This window comes from Pleurodeles waltl, chromosome 12, assembly GCF_031143425.1.
Source record: "Pleurodeles waltl isolate 20211129_DDA chromosome 12, aPleWal1.hap1.20221129, whole genome shotgun sequence".
NCBI lineage: Eukaryota > Metazoa > Chordata > Amphibia > Caudata > Salamandridae > Pleurodeles > Pleurodeles waltl.
In genome coordinates this window covers 173,572,658-173,592,989 of record NC_090451.1, presented here as the reverse complement: position 1 = coordinate 173,592,989, position 20,332 = coordinate 173,572,658, and the positions used below count along the sequence as shown (strand labels likewise).

At 44.7% G+C, this 20,332-nt stretch overlaps 1 protein-coding gene across 4 annotated transcripts in view; it reads right to left on the bottom strand.

Moving 5' to 3' along the window:
- Positions 1-1,125: 1,125 nt before the first annotated feature.
- Positions 1,126-20,332, bottom strand: part of LOC138268113 (dual specificity protein phosphatase 22-A-like) — a 210,092-nt gene continuing 190,885 nt past the window's right edge. For all 4 annotated transcript variants that reach the window (XM_069217501.1, XM_069217499.1, XM_069217503.1 and 1 more), the window contains one exon: positions 1,126-2,178. In XM_069217501.1, the coding sequence (XP_069073602.1) occupies positions 1,981-2,178 (198 nt within the window). In that variant the 3' untranslated portion in view covers positions 1,126-1,980. The remainder of the gene's footprint in view (positions 2,179-20,332) is intronic.

Below are 20,332 nucleotides of genomic sequence, written 5' to 3'. Positions count from 1 at the left end.
ACTTGTAGTCCTCACATTGCTCAATTATGCTGGTTGGGTTCTCTGAATACACAGCTTGTACCAATCAGGCCCCAAGTATGCATTTTAACTGTGGGTAATAATAGTAATGTTTTAATACTTCACCATTGCATACCTACTACCAGTTTTATAACTCAGTAAAAACACACCCATTAGGGTTAAATGATTTAAAATACTGCTGTAGTGGTGAATCAAACCTCATGAATGATCAATCTTTGTGAGAAATTAGGTAACATCGTACTCACTTCTATTCTCCAGCAGAAATTAATATAAAGCATTATTACAAATCGTACTGCGATGACACTCTACTGATGAACATCCAACCTGGAAGTAAAATGCCACACATTGCCCAACTGCATGATTTCATAAGGCAATACCAAAACAATCTTTGCAAATCACATACTGTGATATTTTAAGTAACTGATCCATTGCAAATTTTCAAATTTGCCTTCACAATTACAGTAGGTTCCATTTTAACCCATTAGGAACGTTACTTGACTACCAGCAAATGTGACCACACGTTTAGCGCTGATCATCTTACCCATCTTAGCTTCCTTCATTTCATACCTTAGACTAATTTTCCTCACAATGATCACCACTCACCTATTATGGCCACCACTCACTCAACGTACCTTTGTTTTTCACCCACTATGCCGCGCTATACTGAGTCTTGTAATTGGCAAATCAGTCTTCATCCTTCTCCAATAGGAATATTTGAGACCGACTTGACTGACTAGGTCACCCAATATGGCCACTGATTAAACAAATGCACAAAATATCCAACATATTTCTCCCCATATGGCCACCACTCTAATCTGGACTTGAGAGAATCACACAAGGAACTGAAAGGAACACAGACTATTCCTCATTGCTCATTAATACAGGTAAAGTTTTAATATTTTTTAATGACTACCTAACATCCCAATAACTCTCCAACATACTAATGAAGACTGATTTCAAAAGCAATCCATATTTATTACACTAAAAGACACTTTGCCGCATTGAGTATGCTATATTTCAGTTAGAAAACTCTTCCAATGAATACTAAAGATTTTCTCTTTTTTTTTAAGTAGCGGTATTGTTACATATCAACACTAACTATTTACACAGGTATTGCACAAGTGTTTTATTGAAACATTTTCCAAATTGTTTTAATTTTGATATTTTGTTTTGATTAATCAATTGGCATAAGAAAGTTATTCTGGAAGATGTATCAGGTTCCAAATTCAAGCACTGGTGTATGAAAGTCAGTAGGGTGCATGTAGGACTTGTGAGGACACAGTCTGTCACGTACTATCGGCCTAATGTGTTGCATGAATGCCACAGTGTGGAATTGTAATGTGTGTCACTTTTTGTGTATTCTCAGAATGAGTAGCACATGAAATTATCATGCAAAAGACAGACACGGGCAGTATCCAAGGCATGAAGGACAGTACTATTAAAGTGTGAGAAAACTGAAAACAAGTAGATCAGAAAACACTACCACCCTCAGGAAGAACACCCTAAACAACACTTATGCTAGAATGAGACATTAATCACACCAGGATTCACTGATGCATTGTCATCGAACCAGAGATAAAATATATACCTTGTCAGAAGTGTGACAAGGAGTTGGGCAGTGGTATTTTGACTAGGAAGAGGCAGAGACAGCATTGCAAAATCCTGTTCCTGTTTAGTTGCCTGCTGTGGGGGCTTTCAGAGGCAATTAAGTAATCAAACATGAGGAATTATTTTATGCTTTTAAAATTAGTTTTGAAATATATTTGTAAGTATGCCAAACAATATTGTGCACAAGCATAAGAACAACCTAGATAGAGCATTAAAATAGGACAAAGAAGACAGCACACTTGTTTCCAACAAAATAACACTGAAGATGTATTTAATGATCCCCAATGCAATACTGAATGTAGTGTAAGTGGGTGCTATTGGGTGTTGAGAGAAGCGAGTATCTATTTGGCAGTTCTATCTGTTGTCCCATCGTATGCCACTGGAACCATAGGCTTTGTAGGGCAGAGAGTAGTGCACTGGAGACTGGTTCAACCATCGGTTCTGTGCATTTTTGGCCTCCTCATTCTCATTCTGCTGGGCTAGTAATCGCTGCACCTGTTCCTGGTCATTAAAGGGGTTCCTGCCATATTCCTGCCGCAGCCACACTCTGTACTGAAACACACAAATAAATATTCATTAGTAGAAAGACTGAGCATATACATGGCATTCCTGGTGCAGTATCCCAGTCGACAAGAAGGCTTGGTTGAGCTCTGACTTTCACACGGCTAAACTGCTAGCAACTTATTGCAGCAACATGACTAAGGACCTCATTACAAGTGTGGCAGTCTTCAGACTGCCACATGGTGGAATCATCACACTCCCGGTGACCTCACTGCCACATTACGACTTTGGTGGGCGGGACCACCTGAAGACCGCTGTCACTGCCAGCAATGTGGTTTTTGACGGGAAGACTGTTGTCTGAGTTGTGCTCAGCCACTGCAGCACTGAACTCAGCACCACCATGCTGATCACAACTCAGCTTTCCGTCAGCTTTTCCATGGTGATCTCCCATGGTGCCTGGACCCGCTGCCAAGCACTGTTGGAATGCGCATTATCTTTGCAAATTCTGAGGGTGCTGGTGTGCTGCGGTATTGGTCGACCAATACCATAGCACTGTTCCCATTAGTCAGCCCAGCAGGAGCATTGTAGTAAAATGCTGGGGAAGGACCCTGTTGGCATGGCAGTGGCATCCTCCCTGTGGTTTTGGCGGTCCTGCGGTGGGACCTCCAAAGTTGTAACGAGGGTATAAGTTTCTTCTTTATATGATTTTTTAATGTCTTTTCTTTCCTAGTTTGCAGCACTGAGACATAGTCATGACAATCATGACACGTAATCATCTCTGGTTATTTATTTTATTGTGGATATAAGTGTGTTTTTTGTAAAGCACAAAGAGGCTCTCATTATAAGTGGCCTCTTAGTTTCGACAATTTAATGTTTCAATTGTACATGATCAGATTGTATCCAGATGCAATTATAAAAATATATAACAAAGGCTTGAGACTTGTAAAACTCCTTCTTTAGAATAAACACTAGCTAATGCCAAGAGCACTAAATGCACTCAGGTGGATGCCAAACAACTAGAAGCAGGGTGCACAATTTTCACATAGCTAAGATTGATAGTCACAATAGATCACAACCACTTCACCAGAACTCCAAAGGTAAAAATGTTTTTTGCACGTCATCTAGGACTTAGGCCCTCATCATGACATTGGCGGTAATGACCACCTACCGCTGCGGCAACGGCTGCCAAAACACGTCGCTACGGCTACCTGCAGTCCGCCATAGACATGACCATATCTGGAATTCCATTAGAAGGCTGGTGGAATTCCGCCTACAGTCATGGCGGCAGACGGCGGTAAGGTGGCGCTGCTGCCAGCAACAGCGCCATGACAGTAGACCGCCACAGACCGTATCATGACCCATGATACGGCCTGGCGGTGTTCTGCTGGCGGACCACGTCCCGTCTCCTGCCTGAGGACCCCCTGCAAGCAGGTAAGTTGGGTACTCTGACAGGGGGGGGGTTGGGGGGTCTTGTGTGTGTGTGTATGTTTGTGTGTGCGTTCATGCGGGTGTGTGGCATGTGGAATGCGTGTGTGCATGAATGGGTGTGAGTGTGCATGTATTTGGTGTTGCGTAAATGCTTTTGTGCTTGTATGTATGTCAGTGTGTGTGGATGTGTGTGTGAATGTATGTATGTATGTATGCACGCGTGGGTGAATGTGGATATGAGTGTGTGTATGTTGGTGTGTGAATGGGCATGTATGTCGTGGGGGTCGGGAGGGGAATGGGGAGGGTGGGGGAGGGCCCTGGGGAGGGGGGAGGGGGAGGGTGGGGGAGACCCCTCTCAATGTCGGGGAAGGAATTGCCTGGCACTGAGAGTCATCATGGTTTTCGTGGCGGTAATAATGCCACAAAAACCATGGCGGTAGGCGGGGTAATAATCCCGCAGGTGGGACAGTGACAGCCACCTGACTGGAGACTGAAGTCTCCAGCCCGGTGGCTGTTACTGCCCTGGCGGATGGAGTGGTACATTGGCGGTTTGGCTTCAGCCAAACCGCCAATGTCATATTTTGGGAAAAGGTACCTCCAGTCTGTTGGCAGTACCTTTCATCAAAATACCGCCATCCGCCAGGGTCGTATTTAGGGCCTTAATGTTTTACATGTGGATCTATGTCACATAGTTCCAATTTCAAGAACTGTCCAGTTTTAGCACAAGAAGGTTGGAAGTGCAACACCATTTTGATAAGGTGTGCAGCTGAGGAAGACTGATATGTGTTCAAGGTCAAGGAATCATCGATAATAAGGACAACATTAATAGTAAGGCGATTGAGTTAAATTTATTAATAGAGGGTGTAGAAATAGGAAGCATACCAAGTAAGAAGTTTTATAGTATTCCTCATGTATGGATAACTACTGATGACACTGACATTCCTTTACTGGTAAATTCAGGTATGATGATCACAAGTATGTTGACCAAGAAATGCAAAGAGTGTTGGCCTGAGAAAGCACTGCTACCACCTGACATAATTAGTACTGCTTTCAAAGGTAGCAGAATTGATTAAAAACAATGTTTATGGGTAGTAATTGGATTTGAAAGTAAAAAAGACTGATGGAAATGTTTGTGTAGCCCAAAAAGGCATCAATGTGTGAGGATGCTGGCATCAAGCTGACTTTTGCATGGTTGTCTTGTTTTTCAAGAAAACGTTTTGGTACACACCATCAAGGTCAAGTAGGGTAGCACTCCAATTAAACACAAGCTACTCTGTGTACCACACACTGTTAAATATGAATTGTCACAAATACTGAAGAAAATACAAGTTGATGGTATAATTGAAACAGTGGATGCTTCTCTATGGCTTTCGCCAGTTGTTTTAACAAAAAGAAAATCTGACAAGTCACGGCTATGCATCAGTGTCAGATGTCTCCACAATGCAACTTCAGTGGAGAATTTCTCTCTTCCATGTACTGAAGACATGATAATGGCTGTAGGTTAGTCCAAATGTTTTTCAAAGTTGGATCTTTGTGGGAATGCCATCAGTTGGAGACAGATGTTAACTCTATTCACCTCACTGCATTTGTAATACCTTTCAATTTTGTTGCATGCCATTTGGACTGGCTTCAGCAGCATCAGTGTTCCAAAAGGTCATGATCAAAATGTTTGATAAGGTTTCCATTGTTATAATTTTTTAAGAAGATTGTTTGGTGTTTTAAAGTAGCAAAGACCTACACAACAGCACTGTTGGGAACGTGCTTAACATGCTACAGGAAAATAGGGTAACACTGAGAAGTGACAAATGCATTTCTAGCATAAACGAAGTCAAATATTTTGGGTATGCTCTTTCCAGTGAAGGGGCCAAACCCAAACAGAGCATTGAAGAGGGCATAGTTAGAATTCTTATCCCACTGGACATAGAACACCTTTGTTCATTCCTTGGGCATTGTGAAATTTACTCAAATCTCACAGAATGATTTAGAACCTTACTTAAGAAAAATACAAAATTTGAACGGTCCTTAATGTGTCAGGAAAATTATGATAAAATGAAGCAAAGTATTGTTTCTGTTATTGCGCTTCACTCTTATGTGAAGGGACACAAAACATTTATCACAGTAAATGCCAGAGCTTATGTAGTGGAGCAGTACTGTCTCAGTTATGCATGGGTAAAGAGGTCACCATCGGTTTCACATTCAGAAGCTTTAAAGATGTTGACACATGTTATTCAGCGATAGAAAAATAGATGCTAGCTTGTATATGGAGGAATTGAGAAGTGCAAGCCATACCTATGGAGAGGAATGTTCTTTTTCATAACTGAATGTAGACTTTTGATGAACATCTTGTTTGGGGCAAAGATCAAGAAAGAAATGGCTACATCAGCAAGACAGGCTACCAAATTGATTGAATTTAATTTCAGATGGGTGCACAGTATAGGCAGAACAATTTTAAAACTGACTTCCTTCCTAGTCTACATGTTTCTGACTAAGCAATTTAGGATAATCCTGAGGAAGATCTAGAAGAAAATATTATAGCCAAGGTGGAGCATTGTGTGGTTTGCCCAGACATGGAGGCGTGGCACACAAAACTAGAGAATGACACTGAATCGGAAAAGCTCATACATTTTGTGAAGATGGGGTGGCCTAAAGAAAGAACTTTGAGCAAACCTTTGCAGTTTTATTGTAAATTAGCAGATGAGTGTCATTGAAAATGGATTGCTTGAAGGGGTTATGTTACATTAATATTTGAAGCCCACTATCACATGCAGGAGTATCTGGGGTAACAAATTACTTCCTCTCTCGTCTTAGGCAAAGAATTTTAGTACCAGCTCACAGAGGTCACTTCAGCATGAGTGTCACTAAACGGAGAATTAGAAATGACTTTTGGTGACCTGAAGTGCAAGGAGAGGTGGAAAGACTGGTGCAAGATTGTATTTGGTGTGTATACAATGACAAACCTTTGGTTACATCAGTTCCAACTCCTGTTCCAGTTTTGTATCCCAGTAAAGTATGGCGAAGGGTGGTTGCCGACTTCTTGGGTCCTTTACAAATTCTTCCTGTTCATATGAGGTATTTTGTTCTGTTGGTGGACCATTTATCAAGATGGGTGGAGGTAAAATGAGTCTCTGAACCAAACACCTGCTCTGTCATTTGTTTTATTCAAGAGGCATTTGCCAGGGATGGAGTGCCAGATGAACTCCTAATTAATAAGGAAGTTCAATCTATGTCTCACAACATGAAAGAATTCTCAGAGAAGAGAAACATATGCGCACAGCATTTTATCACCAGCAAGGAAATAGAAAATATATTACTGGTACAGTGTATTCAAGTGCCATCAAATCAAAAGTTGATTAAGGTGATATTATTAGAAACCTACTTTAGGCTTATAGAACTACACCACATTCAGTCACAGGCAAAGTTTTTTTTTTTAACTCATGGGAAGTAGAAAAACAGTGTCTTCATTGTGTCCGCTTTTGGATGGTCAATCCTCTGAATTAACAATGTTATGTTTTGTCATCCAGCCTTGATGCCAAAGTAGCCAGAAATATACACAGTGTTGCTCAATTTGAACAGGAGGAGGGTGAGGTCTAAGAACTGTAACATCTTAATGGGAAAGTGGGTTTGTATCAAAGATCCATTATTGTTGGGGAAAGGGTTTCCAAGTTAAGAGACCCATCTGTGTAACTGAAGCTCTGGGCAATGCTATGCATGTGTAAATAGACAATGATGGAACACATCACAAATGGCCAAAGTAAGGCTGGATGATCGGACTGATATTTGGGTGGTCAAGGGATTGTAAGCAGAAAGTAAAAAATGTAGAATAGTCCCAATGATATGCTTAGTGTTGAACACAGCCGCAGTCATCTTTATTTCAAATACATTTTCACTGCTGTACTATGTAATTGTATGGACAGCTCTTTTCTTGTAAAGCACTCTCGTCTCTGGATGAGTGTTGCTCCCACTATAGGAAGCTACAACTAAATGAATATAAAAACAAAACATTTCCCTGGAACTCAAACTCATTGATCAGTGTTTTTTTGCCATCCCTCCACCCCAATCTGGAGTGTACCTCCCCACTCCTTGATCCTTAAAATTCTATGGGCAGCACCAAAATAGATTGTTTGTACATCCAATCAGATGCACATGTTTTCAGGGCAGATCGGTTCCTGCTCATGACTCATGCTTTCAGAACTCCCATTCTTCGCACCTTCATACTGAAGGCAATTTTCAGAAAGAGCATGAAGATGAACCTTTCCAACCAGTTTTTGGGCAACTTCACAACTGATAACCCTGGTTCTAGTATCATATTGGCATTACTGTTATCATCTTGTCATTGGGTGATTCTACTATAGACTTTTCACTTTATTAAATACTGCTCATGTGTGCATGCGTGTGCCTATAGATGGTCAATGTAAGACATTGGGTTAATATTTGAGGTAGGAGACTAATCACCTCAAGCAATAAGAACACCCATTATTACGGTGAATCCTTAAAGTAACTAAACTAACTTGATTTCAGACACCTGGTAGCTGTGGCACAGAGCAGACAGGCTTAACTTAGGACAATATCTAAAGTATTTATACAGTACCAAAACAATAATAAAGTCAAACTGCAAAATAATAAAAATCCAAACTGAATTAGAAAAATAGATGAACATTTGATTAACAAAATAATACCAAAATTACACACAAAAAATAATATCAATAAGTGGAAGCAAAGGTATGATTTTATTAAGTTGTAAGTAGACATAGCACTGAAAAACACAGAGTGCCAATGATAGTGACCGGCTGTGGTCGAATAGGACCTAGGCAAAATTTGGAGCTGACCATATTGGAATGCGGGATGGATTTACCAACCAGCTTCATTCTGGTCGAGTATTTTACCTTCTGATGTAGTTTTTAAGTCCAATTCACCACAGAAGTATACTTTTAAACCCCCTAGAAGTCAGGGGAGGCACTTAGGGATTCACAGGTTGCCAGACACAGATCAGCAGCAGAGTCCAATCCAGCTTCTTTTGCCACTGATCAGCTGGGAACTTCCAGGATAAGGCCTCTTGCATCTTGTATCTCTGTAGCTTGAATTGAATAGGAGGTCAGCCTTGAGACCCTTGGAGTCTAGTTCTTTGTGCTGGGTACAAGAAGGGGGCAGGTCCAGTCCTTCAGGCTTCCCTTCAGGTCACAAATAGCAGGTCCAATCCTATTCTGAACTTCCACAGAACTAGGAACTGTTCTGAAGTGGATTCCTGTAGGTGCCACATTTATGCCTGGCACTAGCTAGTGGGTGGGATTGACTACTCGGCATATCCTAAACCATAGGAGTAAAAGTACCTGGGCCAACTCTACTGACTTATACCATTTTCATTATGGCAAAAGTCTTCGCCCATACTAAACGTGGGTGGCTTTGTGCAATGGAGGTGAGTGTGTGAGTCCTCCCACATCTAACACTTACGTCCACCTTGAGGCAGCCTCTGTACCTACAATAAACTTAAAAACAGAAGTCTGGTAGGAAAGAAGAATAGTTCTTCAGCAAACACAAAAAGGACATGGATCCACAAATATTTTCTTGGTATCATGTTCTCTCCCCTTTCAAGTATGCCTCAAGTGATATATGTGAACCCCATATACCCTTCAAGCAGGATTTCACACTGTAGTGTCATAAAGGATGCCCACAGTCCCAATCCTGCATATTCTGTGGGGTTCAGAGGAGTCCTCTCTGCCAAATCAAGTCAGCCTGCTTGCTCCTGGGAGGCATTTCAAACCCATTAACACCTATTCAAGGCTAATTACTGGCTGGGATAATGTAGACAGCCAATGCAAGTTAGCCTACATGAACATCAAGCAGGGTAAAGGTAACTGTCAAAAAGTCATTTTTCCTTATTTACTAAAACTCCAATTTCGTAATTGAATTTGATTTTCAATAGCTATTAAAAATATTTTTCTAGCTTGTCCTGATATATAGTATTAGGCTTTTGTAATATGTACTCTAGTTTTCTAAATGGGACAACTAGGTCTGCCACAGTGAAAACAGCTTTTGAGTGCTAGTTAATGCAAAGATATGTTAACATTAAAGTTATACTTGCCTTACTTTTAAATACTCGCCTCATCTTGACTTTTGGGCTACCACCCCTGTCCAGGGGTGACCTAATAATATTAAATAGGAAGCTTACACTTGTCAAAAGGCGTTTATTTTGACAGGTCACGGTGTATGTTTTACTCTGTTACAGTAAGGCTTCAGTAGTTGACCTGAAGTCCAGTTTGCACTGCCACTATGGAGGATGGCATATAAGGGACTGCACTCCAGCAGTGGCATTTAACTTCCAGGCCCTGGGTATGTTTTATACCATGTATTCAAGACTTGCAAGCCAGTTAAATATACAAATTATGAGTATGCCAATTCGACCATGTTAAAAGGGGGAATATAGGCACTTTACTACTGATTACAGGGATAAAGTGCAGAATTCTAAAGCCAGCAAAATAGTGGGTCAAGCAAAAGGCGAAAAATCTCGAGTGGCTATGCAGAAAAAGCAGATTTCCTACAGTCATGTCTCAATTAAAATGCATGTCTCAATTATTTGTCTATAAACTCAACGATTTTCATGCCAGATTCTTTGGAAATTTGTGGAGTTAATCATGCAAAATCCACCCACTAGGAACCACACGTTTTAGGTTCAATTCCTCAGTGCTATATTGGAGCATTTACATCCCATTAGTTACAAAGAATCAGCTACCACTGTTGTAGACTCATTTCCATTTTGTAGGGTACAAAAACATATACAATATTATTTGTTGTGCAGATCAAAGTTATTATGTTTTTGCATTGTTTGCACATATTGCATTCCCATTCCCGAGTTGCAATAAAGTTGCCACAATTAAACATTTCTGCACTATCCAGGTAAAAATGGCTTTGCAAGCAGTAAAAAGGGGGATGAATAGCAATGCCCTAATTAACACATCAGCCCCTTTCAGAAGCTGCTTTAAGTGTGCAGTAAATGGATTTCCACGCAATTATCACAATTTAGTAAATTTAAGTCATGTAGTATTAGTGCATATACAAATAACATATTTAGCGCTGGAAAGCTGTGTCTGTACTCCCTAGCAAAAAGAACCAGCAATGTCAATAGTCAAGGACAAGCATGAAGTGAGAAGGAATCACATAACTCTCTCAAACCTATGTATCACCTCAATGCTCAGACTTCCAAGGTTAACAGCGTGGTGTTTGGCATCCTCCGCAAACTCTTCCCGCAGCGAGAAATAATCTTGTCAACAAATGGCACTGATTGCCCCTCTGGGTCTATTATGCAGTTAACAAAACCATTACCCTCAAGTCAAAAATCTCCAATCTTAGAAAGAAGCCCCTTGACTGAATATAAAGGTCTTATGGTTGCACCGTCTAGGAGTGATGGAGCATTAAATAAACAAATAACCGGATTACGTTACTTTATATCAGCAGTCTTTAACTTTTTGACTTCTAGACCCTCACTGAATCTCTACAGGGAGCCAGGGACCCCGTCCTACACAATTTCTACCACTGAATCCCAGAAAAATACACAAAAATACACAAACATGTATACATTAAACAAATACACAAATTAATAAATGTTATTTACTTTACAAACAAAAAAATCATAAAATGTTTATTTAATGAGAGCATTGGAGCTATGACAAAGCGATTTGTTTGTCTCTAATATATTACTTTGTCTTTTTTTTGCTTCAGATGAGTTCACCAATCATCAGGCCTAGATTCTGTTTGCTGAACCAGAGCTGCTCCCATGAATCAAGCTGAGGACACCCACTTAGACATATCTATCACCTGGAAATAAAGACGTGTACAAATGGGGGGAAATTAGCCAGCAAAGAAGGCTAGTCTAACTGGCAAATACAACAGTGGGCTGTGTTGAAATGGCAGCTGGATTACTAAGAAATGCATTGTATGACACCACAGGAATAAACCACTTTCAAAGTATTCAGTTATTGTATTTACAAACCGACAAGATACTAAGTCAATAAGGATCAGTCAAAAATCATTCTAATTTTGTTCTAGAGGCAACAGTAATTAGTGCTGGCGTAAAAGATTCGAGGATTGCTATTTGCCACTAGCTGAGTTACACAGTGTTGGTTCATATTCCAAAATGGCACATAATTTTGTTGTGTAGCCATTTTAGCTATAGTTTTATACATGTTATTTTAGCGAACCAGGCTTGCCGCTGTGCACTTTAACATAGATATATTTTATTTATATTATTTTAACATTAGCCACATTTGTGGTCTTGTTTTATTTTCTCTATCTAGCTGTTCTTCGCCTAGGTCAGCACTGCATTCTTAAACAAGACATTTATTTCACTCTGTGTTTTTCTCAAGGCTGCAGTAAGATAGGCTGCTGGGAAAAATGGTACGCTTTGTCTCCAATGTTCACAGAAACATATACACTCTTACATGGAACATCAGCTGATTTATTATAAAAACACTACTTTGACCCATGTACGTTAAAGGGAGATTCCTGCCAGATGACCACGACTGTATGCTGATTGCTTCGCTACAGCTGCTTATGTAGACTACAGGCCTCTTGCTCAGGTATGAGGGATGATGTCTTCCCAGGAGGAACCTGAAGGGCAGAATTAGAGCTTAACATGCTGTGCTCTAACATAGTTTAGGTAGGAACTATCCTTACAAACTTCAGTGACAGTATGGTAGCATTATTCTTGTGTTTTACTCTCCTTGTCACAATTTTAATCTAGTTGTGCTTCATCGTCCTAGTTATTGCAATTCATGCTTTATTATCTGAGATGCAGTTATTTCAATAAAACCTTATTGAACTTTACTCTGTCTCTGATTGTCCTTGCATCTGTGAGACTAATGTAATTGAGAGAAACGGATGAGATCTGAGTGACCACGATTCCCCTGATGAGTCATTTATGTCTTGCGCCTGGTTCCCCCAATCATCCCTACTCTTCAGTGGAGATGAGGCACTGCTAGTTCGCCCGAACCAACCCGGATTAGGCCGACTGGTGTCACATGGCGCGGGATCAGACTCAGTCCCCCGCAGTACAGGTGATTCTGCCGCCCAAATACAGCAGTCTCATGCGGATAATGAGAACCTATGTGACAATTTTAGACACTACCACAGAGTTAGCAAGCAGGGCAGAAAGGATCGTATCTTCAGTGTTTAGTCATTGTCCTCGCTAGCCTTCAGTAATGGGTGCCCATACCTAGGATTTTGCTGGTTTCAACCACGTGTGTGGCATAGCAAGTACAGCAAACTATCAAGCCCTGTGTCTATGACAATGCTTATGGCATAGTCTGGTGCTGCTACCAAGCTTCCGCTGCCCAGTCAGGCCATGTCTGAGGCAGAGAAGCATCGCTAGTTAATACATAGCCTTAGGGCTCATACAAGGTACTTACGAATGTCCAGGAGTCACAACATGAAGAATCCATCTGCCCTTCTGGTCCCCAGGAAGCTATAGCTCAGAGCATGACTCCAGAAGGGAGGGTGAAAGGAAGAGAGATTGAGGGATGCCGCTGCTGCACAGCAGATAGAAATGGGTGTGTCTCAACGGCTTATTGTGTGTTTCTCCTGACGCAGAACTGCACTATGTGGAAATGGAGCAGAAGGTGCGGGTCAGGCAGCATTTGGAATTGAAATGTTATCCTACTCCTTTACTGTTGCTGCAAAATGTGCTGCATTTGTCATACTTCCACTCATTAGCAAAGCACCTTAATGCACTCATCCTGTACCTACATTCCGCGGATCTCACCCAATAAATTGACATGGCATTTTGCACCACTGTCAGTAAAGTACGACTATGCCAAAATGCAAAAACACTACAATATGGTCTGAGATCTGACAAGCAAATCAAAAAACCCAAAAGGCATTCTTTACAGTTAAATTATACAATTACTCCATCACAAATATTGCTGATATCGTGTTCGGCATATTATAAGTGCATTACAGCCCAGTCACAGCCTGTTCTAATGGGCAAAGGGGGTTCAACCCCTCATCTTTTGCCTGAAAAGAACAGTGTGTCAGGCTAACCAAATGTCAGCCTGAAAGACACTCTGGCCAACATTATGAGTTTGGCAGTCAGCGTACCGCCGCTGTGGAGTTGGCAGCTGCACCGCTACAGGCCCCGCGGTGAAGACTGCCATATTACAAGTCCTGGGAAGGTACCTGCAGAACACAGCCTAGTCACCGTTTGGCCCGCCATAGCACAAGGTCTGGCGTGCAGACAGCAGCCATCTCCAACCTGGCGGTCAGGCAGTATCCCACGACCATATTACAAGGTTGCACACCGCCAGGATTTACAGGACGGAACCACCGCCACCAAAAGCCTGGCGGAAATGACTAATATGAAAGGGAACACCTACATTCAGGAACACAGACACGCCCATAGGCGCAATGGCACGCGTGTTGCAACTCCTTCCAGTCCTCTACCTGGCCCTACAACTCCCAGACCAGTGACAGCGACCACAACACCAACCATAACTACACCAGCCTAGCACACACTGGAGGGACTGACGTTAGTACACACACACAAAACATGGGAAGCCATGCCCACACACACACGCAAACAGCCGTACACACACACCCCGATACCCACAAACACCACACATACATGTTTAAGGAAAGCCAGGATTAGGTAGATAAGATCAACACCAACTGTGTAGTGCTGCATAAATATAATGTTTTGCAAAAGTGTGCAATAAACAATGAACATACAGGCCCAAGGGGCAGTCCAAAATCCATAGTGCCCCGAACATACAGGGCACAAGCTGACGCCCCAACTTGACTCCTGACTGCAAAGTGGAGGCCTCCACAGGGAAGGGGCATCAATAGGGAATGCAGGCACCTCAGGGGGGATGCCTTGGCTTGGTGGGGGGGTCCTTCCATCTGGGATTGGAAAGGGGTCCCTAGGGGTGAACTTTGATGAGGGATCCTTGGGCTTGCCCTTGGAGAGGTGGCAGCTTACCAAGGGGTGGGCTTGGCCTTTGAAGTGGAGGAAGTAGCGTTGGCGTGGGAAGTGGAGGGAGTGGGCTTGGGTTTGGCAGCAGGAGCAGTGGACTTGATAGGGGCGTAAGTGGAAGGTGGTGGAGGGACATGGGCAGGGGCAGTGGCAGACTGGGATGCAGAAGGCAAGAGCCTAGTACGGGTAGCAGGGTGCTTGGGCGGGGGGGCAGGGACTGTGTCAGTGGAGGGGAACAGGTAAAATGTTTTTTGGGGACACATGGGAGGTCAATCGAAAGACGTTTAGGAGTGGAGGGAGTGGATATGGTTGTGAAGTGTGTATGTGGATGTGCCTTGGGTGCTGGTGCATGGGTGGATGAAATGTGTGTGCTAGAGGACTGTTGGGTGGGTGAGTGCATGCATTTACATGTACTGGGAGGACGTGGGGAGGGGACGCAGGGAAATGGCATGGGAACGTGTGAGTGTATGTTGGGCTGGTGTCTGCGGGTAGGGTGGATGTGCTGCATGTGGGTGTGTTGATAGTTGTGGTGTCTGCACCAGAGGTGTATGGGGGTGCATAAATGGTGGTCAGAAGATGTGGTGACAGTGGAAGTGAGGGCACATGTGGCAGGATCAGTGACTGATGTGATGCTGACTGCAGGTGTGAGTGGTGTGTAGACTGTGAGGGGGGAGGTGATTGGGAAGTCCATGTAGGGTGTGGCTGTTGTCATGGCTGCATGTGTCTGTTGAGTGCATGGCGTGGTGGTGGCTGTGGTACTTATGTCTGTCCTTGCGTACCATGTTTGTTGATATGGATGCATGTGGGTCAGTAAGTGTGTAGGAAAGTACCATCTTGCCTGGCATGTTACCCCCATATTTCACTGTATATATGTTGTTTTAGTTGTATGTGTCACTGGGACCCTGCCAGCCAGGGCCCCAGTGCTCATAAGTGTGCCTGAATGTGTTACCTGTGTTATGACTAACTGTCTCACTGAGGCTCTGCTATCCAGAACCTCAGTGGTTATGCTCTCTCATTTCTTTCAAATTGTCACTAACAGGCTAGTGACCAATTTTACCAATTTACATTGGCACACTGGAACACCCTTATAATTCCCTAGTATATGGTACTGAGGTACGCAGGGTATTGGGGTTCCAGGAGATCCCTATGGGCTGCAGCATTTCTTTTGCCACCCATAGGGAGCTCTGACAATTCTTACACAGGCCTGCCACTGCAGCCTGAGTGAAATAACGTCCACGTTATTTCACAGCCATTTTACACTGCACTTAAGTAACTTATAAGTCACCTATATGTCTAACCTTTACCTGGTAAAGGTTAGGTGCAAAGTTACTTAGTGTGTGGGCACCCTGGCACTAGCCAAGGTGCCCCCACATTGTTCAGGGCCAATTCCCCGGACTTTGTGAGTGCGGGGACACCATTACACGCGTGCACTACATATAGGTCACTAGCTATGTGTAGCTTGACAATGGTAACTCCGAATATGGCCATGTAACATGTCTATGATCATGGAATTGCCCCCTCTATGCCATCCTGGCATAGTTGGCACAATCCCATGATCCCACGGGTCTCTAGCACAGACCCTGGTACTGCCAAACTGCCTTTCCCGGGGCTTCACTGCAGCTGCTGCTGCTGCCAACCCCTCAGACAGGTTTCTGCCCTCCTGGGGTCCAGCCAGGCTTGGCCCAGGATGGCAGAACAAAGGACTTCCTCAGAGAGAGGGTGTTACACCCTCTCCCTTTGGAAAATGGTGTGAAGGCAGGGGAGGAGTAGCCTCCCCCAGCCTCTGGAAATGCTTTCATGGGCACACATGGTGCCCATTTCTGCATAAGCCAGTCTACACCGGTTCAGGGACCCCTCAGCCCTGCTCTGGCGTGAAACTGGATAAAGGGAAGGGGAGTGACCACTCCCCTGACCTGCACCTCCCCTGGGAGGTGCCCAGAGCTCCTCCAGTGTGCTCCAGACCTCTGCCATCTTGGAAACAGAGGTGCTGCTGGCACACTGGACTGCTCTGAGTGGCCAGGGCCAGCAGGTGACGTCAGAGACTCCTTCTGATAGGCTCCTTCAGGTGTTGCTAGCCTATCTTCTCTCCTAAGTAGCCAAACCCTCTTTTCTGGCTATTTAGGGTCTCTGCTTTGGGGATTTCCTTAGATAACGAATGCAAGAGCTAATCCGAGTTCCTCTGCATCTCTCTCTTCACCTTCTGCCAAGGAATCGACTGCTGACCGCGCTGGAAGCCTGCAAAACTGCAACAAAGTAGCGAAGACGACTACTGCAACTCTGTAACGCTGATCCTGCCGCCTTCTCTACTGTTTTCCTGGTGGTGCATGCTGTGGGGGTAGTCTGCCTCCCCTCTGCACTAGAAGCTCCGAAGAAATCTCCTGTGGGTCGACGGAATCGTCCCCCCTTCTACCGCAGGCACCAAAGAACTGCATCACCGGTACCCTGGGTCTCCTCTCAGCACGACGAGCGAGGTCCCTTGAATCCAGCAACTCTGTTCAAGTGACTCCCACAGTCCAGTGACTCTTCAGTCCAAGTTTGGTGGAGGTAAGTCCTTGCCTCCCCACGCCAGACTACATTGCTGGGAACCACGACTTTTGCAGCTACTCCGGCCTCTGTGCACTTCCGGCAGAAATCCTTTGTACACAGCCAAGCCTGGGTCCACGGCACTCTAACCTGCATTGCACGACTTTCTAAGTTGTCCTCCGGCGGCGTGGGACTCCTTTGTGCAACTTCGGGTGAGCACCATTTCACTCCTCTTTGTAGTGCCTGTTCTGGCACTTCTGCGGGTGCTGCCTGATTCTGAGAGAGCTCCTTGTCTTGCTCGACGCCCCCTCTGTCGCCAGACGCAATTGGCGACATCCTGGTCCCCCCTGGGCCACAGCAGCATCCAAAAACCCTAACCGCACAACTTGCAGCTAGCAAGGCTTGTTTGCAGTCTTTCTTCAGGAAAAACACTTCTGCACAACTCTCCACGGCGTGAGGGATCCGTCCTCCAAAGGAGAAGTTCCTAGCCCTTGTTGTTCCTGCAGAATCCTCAGCTTCTACTGTCCAGTAGCAGCTTCTTTGCACCCACAGCTGGCATTTCCTGGGCATCTGCCCATCTCCGACTTGCTTGTGACTTTTGGACTTGGTCCCCTTGTTCCACAGGTACCCTCGACTGGAAATCCATTGTTGTTGCATTGCTGGTTTGTGTCTTTCCTGCAGAATTCCCCAACACGACTTCTGTGTCCTTTGGGGAACTTTAGTGCACTTTGCACTCACTTTTCAGGGTCTTGGGGTGGGCTATTTTTCTAACCCTCACTGTTTTCTTACAGTCCCATCGACCCTCTACAAGGTCACATAGGTTTGGGGTCCATTCGTGGTTCGCATTCCACTTTTGGAGTATATGGTTTGTGTTGCCCCTATCCCTATGTGTCCCCATTGCATCCTATTGTAACTATACATTGATTGCACTGTTTTCTAATACTATACTGCATATTTTTGGTATTGTGTACATATATCTTGTGTATATTTGCTATCCTCATACTGAGGGTACTCACTGAGATACTTTTGGCATATTGTCATAAAAAATAAAGTACCTTTATTTTTAGTATACCTGTGTATTGTGTTTTCTTATGATATTGTGCATATGACACTAGTGGTACTGTAGGAGCTTCACTCGTCTCCTAGTTCAGCCTAAGCTGCTCTGCTAAGCTACCATTATCTATCAGCCTATGCTGCTAGACACCCTATACACTAATAAGGGATAACTGGGCCTGGTGCAAGGTGTAAGTACCCCTAGGTACTCACTACAAGCCAGTCCAGCCTCCTACAAAGTGTGCCTTGGGTGGGTGAGGGGAGAGGGATGTGGAATTGGGAACAGGTAGCTGGAGGAGGGACGGAAGACGAAGGGACACTGGCTGCTGTCAAGGATGATGCCAGAGCTTCAAATGATCTCTGTAGGCCAGACAAGACACCATGAATGCTTTCCAGGAACGTATTGCACTGTTGCATCTGGGATGTCACTCCCTGGATTGCATTCACGATAGTTGTCTGCCCCACAGAGATGGACCCTTAGGAGGTCAATAGTCTCCTCATTGAGGGAAGCAGGGCTGACTGGGGCAGGGGCAGAGGTGCACAATGATGGTGCTGGGTGGTTCCAGATGGGTCCGCCACTGCCAGGGAGCCACCATCGGAAGATGAATCTGAAGATGTAGTTCTCGATCCAATCTCACCCTTGGCATTCCCCTTTCCCTACTTTCCACTGGTCCCCTCGGCTCTGCTGGTGTCAGCCTCCTGGGTCCCGTGGGCTGCAGCTTCCTCACTTGCCAGTGCCCCTTCTCCTTTGCCCAGATGATGCTGATGCACACAAGGACACAGGAGGACAGGGAGAGGGAGAAAGAGAGACAGGGTGCAAACGGTCACACAAGGTAGAACATCAGCATTTGATGCCATGCCATGATACATTATGCCCACCTCTGAACATCCTACAACTTGGGAACACCATGGGGGAAACCACAACAATGCACATGTCAACCGCTGATGGTCTGACTGATGCAAATATCTACATAAGGAGTGTCATACCCGCACACCTCTTCAGTACCTGCCCATTACTCATGACCATTGAGACAGGCATGCAAAGGACTGCAAACCCAACATGATCCTACACAGCTAGTTGGCAGGCCTCCTTGGCTATTGTCAAGTAGCACTATCACCACTTGGTGCACCCACCCCACTATACTTGCAGTGCCTGCCAGCTGAATGAGGTCATGGATACACCCCTGGCACAGTGGTTGGCCAGGACCAATCTCAATGCCCTGACACCCCAGGTCTAAAGATCATGTTGCCATGTGCTGGCAAGCAAATCTAGCAAGTAGGTAGCCACACAGTTTCAACATTGGAGGAGTCTGCCCCGCTACCATTGACTGCATGGCATTACTTACACCTGTGATGTCAATCCTGCCCAGATAGACACAACCCATAGTGGACATCATTGTACCTAGCTTCCACACCACAGTTACCAAATGGTGCCCACCCAGAGCCACCATGCCAACATATGCTGCAATGAGAGCGAGTACTTACCCCCATATGGCTGATGTGCTGCCCTCAAGCACCCATCCACCTCAGGGTAGGCCACTGCCAATATGCGTGCCATTGGAGGGGTCAGGGTCCGACGGGCACCCCTCCTTCATTGGAGGACATCTCCAGCTGGGCCTCCTCAGTCTTCCGGGTCCAGCGTCTCAGGTCCTCCCACCGGTTTCTGCAGCGAGTGCTCCACCGAGCATGGACCGGCAGGGTCCGCACTTGCTTGGTGAAGGTACACCAAATCCCCTTCTTCTGATGGGCACTGACCTGCATGGGTGACACAGACAGAAGAACACAGTCATGTAGAGTGGCATCACTGGGACAGTAGTGGACAGTACACATCACACTTCCACACCCACACATCATCAGCCAACATAGCCTTAGGCCTCTCACCCATGTTCATGCTCCATTCACACTGCCGCCTACCAAGGCCCCCATCCCCATGCGCACAAATCACATACAGGCCAATGACATTGGGCTCACATGCTGCTCTGATGCCCCATACAACTGTCCAAACAGGGGCAGGACCCTGTCCACAAGCCACTCCAACTCTTCCTTGGTGAAGGCTGGGATCCTGTCTCCTGCAGGACGTGGCATCTTAGCTACCAGAGTCAGTACAAGGCAGCACACGAAGTGGAGGTCTTCAGTGAACAAGGTTCAGTAGTCAAGGGATCATGAGCACATGAAATGACATTCACGGCCACCGTGGTCATCACAGTCACCGCTGGCGGTGATCACCATTGGCTCCTGCCTCCC